Genomic DNA, 12,472 nt, shown 5'->3' on the forward strand with positions numbered 1-12,472 from the left:
ACACTCCCACACATTTACATTTACATTTTAGTCATTTGGCAGACGCTTTTAATCCAAAGTGACTTACAAGTGCATAGGTTCTTCCACAAGTCAAAGCATCACATCCATAACTAGGAAAATACATAGGAAGTGCTGTTTTAAACATATAAACTTTTTTTGGAGGGGGTTACACAAGAGGGATAGGGATATCAGAAAGGGGGGCGGGGGAAATCAGGAGGGAGGACTAAGGTAGAGTTTGAAGAGGTGTGTTTTTAGTCTGCGTCGAAATAGGGGGAGGGATTCTGCTGTCCTGACAGTGGTAGGCAAGTCATTCCACCACTGAGGAACCAGAACGGAAAACAGGCGTGAACGTGCAGCTCGACCGCCAGGTGCTCTTAGTAAGGGAACCATAAGGCGACCAGAGCTGACAGACCGGAGTGGTCTAGCTGGGGAGTAGGGCGTGATCAAGGAACACACAGACACACTCACACACTCTCTCTCTCTCTCTCACACACACACACACACACACACACACACACACACACACACACACACTCTATGTTGAGTGTGAAAATGAAACCCGCCCAGGGGCTACAGTCTCATCAGAGTGGGATGCCTCACCCATGGCCTGCAGCAGTACTCAAATGAACAGTTACTGTGGCCCTGCCTCCAAACCCACTACACCTGACAGGCAGCTGGCCACACATACACAGCACTATATCACCTTCATGTATGTGTGTGAGTGTGTGTATATGTCTGTGTATGTGTGTGTGAGTGCGTGTGTGTGTGAGTGTGTATGTGTGTGTATATATGCGTGTGCATGAGTGCGTGTGTATATGTCTCTGTGTGTGTGTATATATATATGTATGTATGTGTGTGTGTGTGTGTATATATGTGTGTGCGTGTGCATGAGTGAGTGTGTATATATGTCTCTGTGTGTGTGTATATATATATATATATATATATATATATATATATATATATATGTCTGTGTGTGTGTGTGTGTGTGTGTGTGTGTGCACGTGTGTGTGCATGAGTGGCACACAGTAGATGCAGAGCGATGCTGTTTTTCTCTGAGCTCACACACTTGAATAAAGAGTGAAGATGAAGACACTTCGCCTCCCCCGTGTGCTAGCCCTATCGGAGGGCACAGCTGCAGTTGTTCATCACCCGGCTTTCCGTTCTCCCCGCTGGGCGTTTGTTCAAACAGGGTGCTGTCCACTGTACCACCCTCATACCGAACACAGAACCACAACAAAACAAACAGAATCAAGGGTCGAGATCAGCCTCAGATCCACAGAACTACAATTCCCACAGGTAAGCTCAGTCATGAAACCGAACAGAACTACAATTCCCACAGGCAAGCTCAGTCATGATGCCACACAGTGGTTCTCCCGTCGCAGAAACTGCCTCATTCCGAGCCCAGCGAGGCAGCGAAATCTTAAAGCAGCGAGTTAACGAGCCGTAGCCTCGGACGAATAAAAGGAGAGAGGGGGAAATAAAGGGGTAAACTGTGTTTCCTGCGCTGGCTGAGGGGTGTAAACCATGATCGGTCCCGTGGTGTGGGGGAGTCTGTTATCATGCGCAATAAGACATCAACAGGACACCTGGATCTCAGTGCCCATCGATCAGATGTGGAGAGGTCTCAAGACCTCTTGTAGGGCGGCCTGTAGCGTAGTGGTTAAGGTTCATGACTGGGACCCGCAAGGTCGGTGGTTCGATCCCCGGTGTAGCCACAATTAGATCCGCACAGCCGTTGGGCCCTTGAGCGAGGCCCTTAACCCTGCATTTCTCCAGGGGAGGACTGGCTCCTGCTTAGTCTAATCAACTGTACGTCACTCTGGATAAGAGCGTCAGCTAAATGCCATTAATGTAATGTAATGTAAAGACGGCGATAAGCCTTGGCGGATTAAGAGGAGCTCCGGCCGATTTCGGCACTCAACCCCATTCTATGAATTTTGGACGCGTTACGCTCTCCAGGACTGATTTTGTACTGGAGGTTCTCCGCCCGTGTTCCATGCAAATCCATCCGGGGAATGCAGCTCGACAGTCTCACGAAAGTCGGATGAAAAATTCAAACGAGGCGTCGCTAACCAAATACGAAATCAGGATTCAGCAGCCGCGCTGCCTGTTTCTCACCTCTCGGTGTTTTCAGGAACGTACTGCAGCAGTCCCGCGCGGTGCTGGTACATGAAGCACGGCTGGTACATGAAGCACGGCTGGTACATGAAGCACGGCTGGTACATGAAGCACGGCTGGTACATGAAGCACGGCTGGTATATGAAGCACAGCTGGTATATGAAGCACGGCTGGTACATGAAGCACGGCTGGTACATGAAGCACGGCTGGTATATGAAGCACAGCTGGTATATGAAGCACGGCTGGTATGAAAGCTCTACTCCGCTAGCCTGGGTGCTAACGCCACACAGCCTCTGCAAAACTCGCGGTGTGAGTCGGGCGAAATCCAGCCGTTACGTTCTCCAGGTCCTCCGAGGTCTACCTCGGTTCATTCTCATTACATTATTGGCATTTGGCAGATGCTCTTATCCAGAGCGACGTACAGTTGATTCGACTAAGCTCCCCTGGAGCAATGCAGGGTTAAGGGCCTTGCTCAAGGGCCCGACGGCTGTGCGGATCTTATTGTGGCTACACCGGGATTAGAACCACCGACCTTGTGTGTCACACTCATGTACCTTAACCACGACGCTACAGGCCGCCCTCATAGGCCAATCTTTGGGGTTTACAAGACAAGAGTTCACTTGAAAAAATGCACTTCCTTTCTTCTCCCCATTGGGAAGTCCACACACACACTCACTCACTCACTCTCACTTTCACTTTCACTCTCTCACACACACACACACACACACACAAACCTCCCCTCCCGAATTCTAGGAAATTATGATCCACATTGGCTACAGAATGTGTTCATTCATCACACAGATCGCTCATTTATTAATATTTATATTTTTTTTAGTTGGGAGGGGGGGGGGGGGGGGGGCTGTCTGGGTGTGTCATAAACAGCCACGAAAACTTCCCTAGAAAATATGACGCATTTACGAAACCTAATAAATTTTCCGCTTTTTCTTTTGACTCTGTCAACAGTTCTAGGAATCGGACGGCCGCAGCGGACGTCTGCGGAGGGAGAGATTGCTCGGGGGCGGCCCAGCCCACGTGATCGATGAGCGGGCCGGACAGCACACGCCTCCACCACAGACCACGAGGGCGCCCTCCCTTACCTCCGCCCTGCCGGCGCTACACGGGACGGGCAGGAGCCCCAACGGCGAGGGCCCGGGACAGAGCCGTAGAGAGACAGATGCATTTATATTGTGTTTTTCTCAGACTCTAAGCGCCTTAAATGGTAAATGGTAAGTAGCTGCATCGCTAGCATAGCAACGTAACTGCAGGTAGATGTGATAAAAATGCAGAAAAAGTGCCAGTGAAGAGGTATGTACACACACGCATGTGTGTGTGAAAGAGAGAGAAACCACACTTACATTTCTGCACAGACACACACTCACACACACACATATAAATACACACACACACACACACACACACAGACACACACACAAACAAAATAATAAATAACTCGGGAACTTTTCATCTCTCAAAGACGTCAAGCCCACACAGTCTCCAGGCAGAACAAAACGGAAGGAAAGGAAATAAAGAAATAAGTGAGTGAGTGAGTGAGTGAGTGAGTGAGTGAGTGAGTGAGTGAGTGAGTGAGTGAGTGAGTGAGTGAGTGAGTGAGTGAGTGAGTGAGTGAGTGAGTGAGTGAGTGAGTGAGTGAGTGAGTGAGTGTGTGTGTGTGTGTGTGTGTGTGTGTGTGAGTGAGTGAGTGAGTGAGTGAGTGAGTGAGTGTGAGTGTGTGTGAGACCGGGCGGGACAGCGGTCCTGACTCGAACGACGTCCCGGCCCCATCAGACCGCTACTGTCCCACCCCCGAACACGGGACAGGTGGTCCGCCATCGGCACGGCAACGCCGAGTTCCGGAAGCCCGTCTCCTGGACGCTGGGAGTCGTGGGAAACCGCACTCAGGGAAACGGAGGGTGACTCACACACCGAGCCTGCTCACCCGAGCGTGAGTCCCGGGCGGCGTTACCGCACGTGTCACTTCCTGCCACACGCCGCTGTTCACGGGGTCACCGCACAGTCCAGTACGCCCCCTAACGCAGTATTCCCCCTAAAGCAGTACTGCCCCCCTAATGCAGTACGCCCCCTAATGCAGTACTCCCCCTAATGCAGTATGCCCCCCAATGCAGTATTCCCCCTTAAGCAGTACCCCCCCTAACGCAGTACTCTACCTAAAGCAGTATGCCCCCTAATGCAGTATGCCCCCTAATGCAGTACTCCCCCTAATGCAGTATTCCCCCTTAAGCAGTACCCCCCCTAACGCAGTACTCTACCTAAAGCAGTATGCCCCCTAATGCAGTATGCCCCCTAATGCAGTACTCCCCCTAATGCAGTATTCCCCCTAATGCAGAATGCCCCCTAATGCAGTACGCCCCCTAATGCAGTACTCCCCCTAATGCAGTATGCCCCCTAAAGCAGTACGCCCCCTAAAGCAGTACTCTCCCTAAAGCAGTACTCCCCCTAATGCAGAATGCCCCCTAATGCAGTACTCCCCCTAATGCAGAATGCCCCCTAATGCAGTACGCCCCCTAATGCAGTACTCCCCCTAATGCAGTATGCCCCCTAAAGCAGTACGCCCCCTAAAGCAGTACTCTCCCTAAAGCAGTACGTCCCCTAATGCAGTACCCCCCTAAAGCAGTACCCCCTAAAGCAGTACGCCCCCTAATGCAGTACGTCCCCTAAAGCAGTACTCCCCCTAAAGCAGTACGCCCCCTAATGCAGTACTCCCCCTAAAGCAGTACGCCCCCTAATGCAGTACTCCCCCTAACGCAGTACGCCCCCTAACGCAGTACGCCCCCTAATGCAGTATACCCCCTAGAGCAGTATGCCCCCTAATCTACAGCTACTCAACACACGTCAAACTCTTATCTTTCCCCATTCTCATTTCACTTCACTCACTGCAGGAAAAGCTCCACGAACTGAAAACTGAACTGTTATTTTGCGGAAATGGTTGAATTTCATTTATTGTGCAGCAGCGGTTGAATTTCAGTTATTTTGCTGCAGTGGCTGAATTTCAGGGATTTTGCGAAAATGGTTGAAATTCATTTATTTTGCTCAATTGGTTGAATTTTACTTATTTTGCTGCAGTGGTTGAATTTCAGTTATTCCGCAGCAGAGGTTGAATTTTAGTTATTCTGCTGCAGCGGTCGGATTTCAGTTATTCTGACCTTTGGCCCCAGCCCTGGAGCATTCTCATTGGCTAATGGAGACAGGTTAACCCTTCCTGGGCAGAGGCACAACTGTGTCCAGGTGACATGGATTAGGCTCACATAGCTGCCCCATGCCCTGTGGGTTCTGTTGGGCACCCTGGTATAACAGTGCCTTCCTCACTCTCCTTCAAAATAATACCTGCATAACATTAGTCACTCTATGACTCAACGTGATCGTTTTTATAACGGTGATTTATAGCCATGTGACTATTAAAATGTTGCCTGAGACAAGGCCAGGTCTACAGAGAGTATTTTGGGATAACCAGCCTTACTCTGTTATGTACAAAAAGAGTGTGCAATTCTGGCCAAAGGCTGTTGGGCTTGCAGATGTCAATGGGAGGTTCAGGGCCAGTGGACAAAATACCATCTCTCCATTTACAAGGGTGAGAACTTATCTGATCTCTTTAGCCTGAAATGAACAAATTTCTTTTTTTTCTTCTAATCCGTGGACTAGAATCTAATGGATGCCTGTTGAAAAAAACATCTTAAACTATGTTTTGAAACAGCTGGTAGCTCATTGACCAGACAAGTTACCAGCACTAGCTGGTTGACCAGCTCATACCCAGCTCGGCCAGCTTATGACCAGCCTGGACATGCTATTTCACCAGCTCATACCCAACTTGACCAATTCAATTTTCAAACTGGTCAAACTGGCATATCTGGATTATATAGCAGAGATGAGAAGCTTAAAAAAAAAACTGGACAACAATGCACAGGGTTGTGCCTTTGCAGGGAAGGCTTGCAGATTTCCAGCTGACGGTGGTGCTTTAAAATGGACACTGTACACTGTTACTTAACAGGGCAAAGTGAATGAAAACACCTGATACGGTTCTACACTGAATCCAATATGCCCGGTCGTCAATAAGACGGCCAAAAAGTCCACCCCACAACGGATGCCTATTGTTACATCTTATTTTACACGTTACTTTAGTCGATGTGGCTTTAGCACAAAGGTGTGTGTGTGTGTGTGTGTGTGTGTTGAGGAGACTGTTCTGTAAGGCAATAAAAACCTACTGTTAGTCACACCTCATCTTTGCATGCTACTGTGCAGTTGTGCTGAACACGGAGTTGCCACACGTCAAATTGACAAACGTCAATTTCTTTGAAACGGGTTACACTCCCCCGGGAATCATTTCAAGTGCCAGATTATAATCTGAATGATTTCAGAGTCGCGGACACGGGGAATCGGGTGAGTTTCAGTAATTCTGCGGTGTCCTCAATGCAATGTGAGGAAGTAACCCCTGAAAACAACCAACCCGGCCGCGGGCAGCTTCAACAGGCTATATCACACACACACGCACACGCACACGCGCACACGCACACGCACACACACAGAAAAGGGTTCCAGGATGTTTGTGGACAAGTTGAAAGCTTCATTTTCATTAGTTTAATCCCCCTACTGCTATAAATCACACAAAATGATAGGCTATGAAAACGTCTGCTATTAAAACGCTGACATAAACGTTGAGATTGACAGGCTTCGCTTGTAGAGTACAGTAGAGTAATATGCATTGCAGGCTAACGGTACAATGGTCTGGTGGGCTACAGCAAGAGTTGGGCACAGATGAAAATGAGCATTATTTCGTCTCAAGAATAACGATGTATACGGTTAACCGAAACTGAATTGTACACGTACCAAAAATTGCTCAGGGATAACCGATTCCTTTTTTTCTGAAGCTGAAACGGTAAACTCAGTTTAATTCAATAAATTAGTTTTCACCACCAGTGACAAAACGCATAAATTGGTCGGACAATCAGCCCATCACATTCAGCGGATATTGAATATAGCTAAGCCAAATTGAATAGAAACCATTTGCATAAAAGTAAAATCATTAGACCAGTCGACTATGGTATCTATCCATGACATTTTTTTGTATTTAAACGTTTCCGTCGAATTCTATTCCAAGAATAGACCAGATTTACGTGTCGCCACCACGACAGTTATGTTACTGTATATCACGTAAATATTGGACATTGACGTGGCCACGGACTATGGAGTACACAACCCGGTCTGTAACAAAGTTCTCAATTGCAGCAGATTGTCAATGTAAATGTCACTCCTCAATTTGGCAATTAGGCTATTATCTGACTCACAATGTTGACATTTAAATGAAACTATTTTAAGATGGCCCAAGTTTGAAAATACAAAAAAATTGTCAATAATATACTTTTTTTTTCCTTAAATAAGATACGACCCATAGCGGTCATAATCAGCATCGGTTACACGGTTACCCGTTTTCAAAATGGGATGGTAACCGTTTGCAAAAACTGATGATTTGTCATATCCCTATTCAAGAAGCTGTTGTCAGTCGGGCGATTGGAGGTGGACGATTGCCTACTAGCCTGCTGTAGAATATCCTAGTAGGTGTAACGCTGCTTATCGCTAGAATGCTTTACGTCGCACAAAAGACAGATGCGTAAAATAGCCAAAATATAAAATTCAGGGATGCCTAACTGCAGGTGGAAAATCAGCTTACATGGTTAACCTCACTGTAATGTGTGGGGGTATTTGACCAGCGTGCATTAGAGGGCGGAGGTTAGCCTACGGCGGGTTGGCGACGCATGTAGTGCGTGTCTAAATTACCCGGCACTAAAAGGTCTACGTTGTCCAGAACCGCGCGTAATTGAGACATCAGAGAGCGGTCCGTTTGACAGCCCGACGCGTCACTGCGTCAGCCGCTGCGCTCAAAGACTAATCTCTGCGATGATGCAAACCATTGTGCCAAACAGTGCAGTTTCCCCCTACCTCTTTGACTTTTTCCCGGCGCTGTTGAGTCTGTGGGTCGCTGGGCTTGCCGAGCTCCGTTCCCAGCGGCGGTTTCTGCAGACATTTTTTAAACTTCTCGTAATCAAAGGCAGCCCTGGGCTCGACGTGCACGGAGGAAGTCGTCTGCCTCTCGAGCTTGACCGCCACGGTTTCGCGAGCCCCGCGCGCCTCGTCCTTCGCCCTCGCCTGGTTCCAGTCCTCCTGTGCTCTACCTCCGGCGGCTTTCTCCGCAGTTCTCGCCTCGTAGGCGACGGATGGCTTGCGGCTCAAGCTTTTGAGTTTTGTGCTCGTTTCCCCGTTTCCCGGGGTTATCTGCCGAAGGTGCTCCGGTTCCCTGCTGGTTTTTTTCGTGTGGTCCCTTACCCCATTCTCCGAGCCCACGGTTACCGCCGGGTTGTCCGTCTTTGATAGGAAAATCCGTTTCAAGCGAACAGAGTCAGGCAGAAAGAATAGGGCCCCAAAACACAGAGTAACCAAACCAGACAAGAAGAGTAAAAATACAAATTTCTGAGACAGGCGAAGACCCATTCCAGATGCGGACACGCCGGGCAACTTTCGAAAAAACATTTCCTCTTGATCTGAAAATTACTGTAGCCTATAGAGATTTATAGCAAAAGGTGCGTTGTCCTGCTCTTCCCTGCACCTATTGTTGTGTTATTCCCGTGTTGCTTGTTGCTTGTATGAAAACTTAATTTGCATGCGTCTCCCCCAAGACACTTTCCGAGAAAGGCAAAACGACGCTCGTCTATTCTGCAATCAACTGAAACTATTGGCTATAGTCTTAGGCTAAAGTTGACAAGCTACAAAGTAGTACATGTGGCATGGTTAACAATGATAGCTATTTGCGATGCAGATGCATCGTACTGTACAGTCCGAGTGATCTAACACAATTAGGTGTAGTTGCATTGCCTTTTCAAAACAGTGCATGCAACATAACAAGCCAGTTTAACAACAACAACAACAGCCCAAAAATTGGCAATATCAGCGCTACGTTGTGACACTTACGTAGACGGAACAAGCAATAGGTTAGGTACTCATGCTGCGTTGCGACCAAAGAGCAGCCCCGAAACGTAGTCTAGTCTATGCGATATTCGAGGATGCAAGTATTAATACAAACAATTTCGCGCAGAGTAATCGACATCAGCCACGCGTATATCATTCGTTTTGTTTATAGCCCAGCGCTGCTTGTCGCGGAGTACACCGCCAACAGCAGAAGATCGCATGCATCTATCGCAGAAACTGCATAAAGTTTATACCCGCGACTCGCTACTGTGAGGTGCAAATACTGTAATTTAAAATGATTCCGCGGATGGCTAAAAACAAACATCGGGCATCCTTCTCCGCTGCCGCGTTCAATCCGGTCCTGGTGGCATGTAATGACGGAACAATGCAGCAATTCTCTCGGCAAATTCAAATCAAGAACACCATCTGGGTCTTTATCCTGGAGGATATGTTTGCCAGTTAGAGAATGTGTAGCCTATTGATGCATGTAGATATCCCAAGTATTCGCAGAACTATCGTCTTTGGTGTCTTCCCCTTTTAGTACTAGGATATGTTAGCACACCGCGAGCTCCACGATGCGTAGTGAGAAACGACCGTGCCCCATACAGAGACCAAGTTGTTAGGGGCTCAAAAAATCCAGAGAATGCACGATTCAGTCATCGGCAGGAATGCAATCCTATCAAAATACACGGTGTCGTCTTCTGCCGTCTGCCCGCCTGCGCGCGTTCACGCTCCCTGCTCGCTCGCTCGTTCTCTCTCGCCAATCGTAGGGGGAGAGGAAAACACAGTATTGGACTGAAACGAACAATGTTGTCCAAAAAAAAAACCAGAGGAGGCAGGTCCGTCGGTTGATGGATTATCACAACAGCTTATCAAAACATAGTTTAGCTGTAGATGAACTCGCAGGGGAAAAAATGAAAACGAAAAAACGGAGGTCCGCCTCTTGCGTTTGAAATGATGCCTTCTGGGAGGTCGGTCTAGTCCAAACGTGTTTGATGATCACCCGAAACAAGAAGCGAGTAGCGTTTTTCAGTTACAGCTAACGCAGAGCCCGATAATCCGAGTAAGTCAGAAACCAAACGTCCATCGTGTGGCCTGATTCGGCACATCGTTTTACTGCTGGAGATTCCGACCCTTTCGTGGTATGCTTGGATTTTTTTTTTTTGACTGAACTGCAGGGGGAGCGACCCTACTACTGCATTAAAAAAACGAACGTTTGCCTGAGTGTTTTTTAAACAGATCAGCAGCCGGTATTGTTTCGAAAAATAAAATTAGGTGGTCGCTTGCGCTGTCATCGCAGTAACAGTGCGCGAGCATCAATAACAGCCCATGCACTCCCGTATCAATCCACATCAACACTGGTGCTGAATCAGAGCAACATGTCAATACACGAGTCGGAATTTTTTTCTTTTTTTCTTTTTTTTACTTTAATGAAAATGGCAACAAAGGAAACGAAAGGAGATCATCGTGTGAAATCATATATATCATTTTTTTTTTTTACAATTTTTATTTCACTAATTACCAGAATAGGCTACAATTGCGCTGTGAATTCGCTTTGGTTATGGAGAGAAGCCTGTTAAAACGTCAGATTAATGTTAACGTTTTAACTGCGGTGGGGAATGCTTATCATATGATCAACGAGCCTCCTTAAATGGTATTGCAGAGCCATACAGTTTTAAGGGATCGATAGTTCACTTTCTTTATAGTTTTTAAATGTTTTTTCTTTTTTCTCAGTTTTCGCGTGTGATAAAGGATATTGGCCTACCGACCAGAGTTTCTGGTGTGTAGCATACACAATGTACACGACCGGGACCCGGAAGGTTGGTGGTTCCAGCCCCGGTGTAGCCACAATAAGATCGGCACAGCTGTTGCGCCCCTTAACCCCACGTTGCTCCAGGGGGGATTGTCCCCTGCTCAGTCTAATCAACTGTAAGTCGCTTTGGATAAAAGTGTTAAATAAGCTAAATAACAAGTTATATAATTATTATAAGGCCAAATGAGATAAACTTGTCCAGACCTGACCAGTAGTGCAATAGGATACTTGGAAACAAACTTCAGATTGTTGACCAGTTCAAGATTGTAATTCTGAAGACTAATTTAAAATATCTGAGCCAGTCAGAGACACAAGGAATAACTGGATGACCTGTGTGATCTGTATTTTGTAATTGGTGGTACCATTACTGCTTCTGGACTGGGAAGTGGGGAACACCTTTGGATTGTATCAAGCCTTTGGATTTAATCAAGTTAAATCGCTTCACTGTACTTTTGTTGCGTTTAAAAAAAAGACAAGCCCGTCTTTTATGGATGACAAGGAAAAGTGGTTGAGAGAGGGAAAGAGAGAACGAGAGCAAGAGAGAGAGGGAAGAAGTGAGAGAAAGACTTAAGAATAATCCTGTGCTATGTAACACAGGATAAATGCCTGGCTACAGACGAGTATTGGCAAACGCATCTGTCTTTGTTTGCTACTGCAGAAATAACAGTTCATTAAACACCGCAGGAATGGATCGAGTCTGGGCTGGGATCCTCCCGCACACTCGCACTCACGGTCCGTTTTACTCTACGATTCTGGATGTTCTGCAGCCTAGTGCCTAAGGTGCATGACCGGGACCCGGGAGGTTGGTGGTACAAGCCCCGGTGTAGCTACGATAAGATCCGCAACAGCTGTTGGGTCCTTGAGCAAGGCCCCTTAACCCCACATTGCTCCAGGTGGGATTGTCCCCTGCTTAGTCCAATCAACTGTAAGTCTCTTTGGATAAATGCGTCAGCTTTTTAAGAAATTATTTATTTACTACCGTGGTTCTAAGGAAGGATTTTGGAATGAATAAATATGTATGATGCTTGCGGTGAAACGGTAATGTGATTTGTTCTCTGTTCGTTGTTTCCAGAGAGCAGTTGTACTGAGGCCTGGGCAACTGCCTTCCACTGCAGCAGTGGGCTCCATTTTGTTTAAATTCTGGAAGCAGGAAAAAATTGAAATACAATTTATAAAAAAAAAAATATGAACCACTGAACAACATAGGCAATTGCCGCCCCCTCATGTTCATGGATTCAGTTGAAACAGAATTGAATCCTCGCCCTTGTCCACCGAGAGAGAGAGAGAGAGATAGAGATAGAGAGAGAAATCAAAACAAGCAAGAAAAAGATGAGAGCAAGAGAAAGAAAGACCGGACGTGATAGAGAGGAGAGAGCAAAACAAAGACAGACAGAGAGAGGGAGAAAGGGAGACAGGATGGAGAGAGAGACAGGGATGGACAAAGGGAGAGAGAGAGAAAGGGAGAGACAGAGAGGGAGAAAGCGAGAGAGACAGGATGGAGAGAGAGGGAGAAAGGGAGGGACAGAGAGGGAGAAAGGGATGTACAGGATGGAGAGAGAGGGAGAAAGC

General features: G+C 47.2%; 1 protein-coding gene across 1 annotated transcript in view; it reads right to left on the reverse strand.

Moving 5' to 3' along the window:
* Nucleotides 1–9,991, reverse strand: part of LOC133107057 (mannosyl-oligosaccharide 1,2-alpha-mannosidase IA) — a 238,740-nt gene extending 228,749 nt beyond the window's left edge. The window contains exon 1 of the mRNA XM_061216080.1: nt 8,068–9,991. Within this exon, the coding sequence (XP_061072064.1) occupies nt 8,068–8,655 (588 nt within the window). The 5' untranslated portion in view covers nt 8,656–9,991. The remainder of the gene's footprint in view (nt 1–8,067) is intronic.
* Between the last annotated feature and the right edge of the window lie 2,481 nt (nt 9,992–12,472).

Source organism: Conger conger, chromosome 1 (assembly GCF_963514075.1).
Source record: "Conger conger chromosome 1, fConCon1.1, whole genome shotgun sequence".
Taxonomy (NCBI): Eukaryota; Metazoa; Chordata; class Actinopteri; order Anguilliformes; family Congridae; genus Conger; species Conger conger.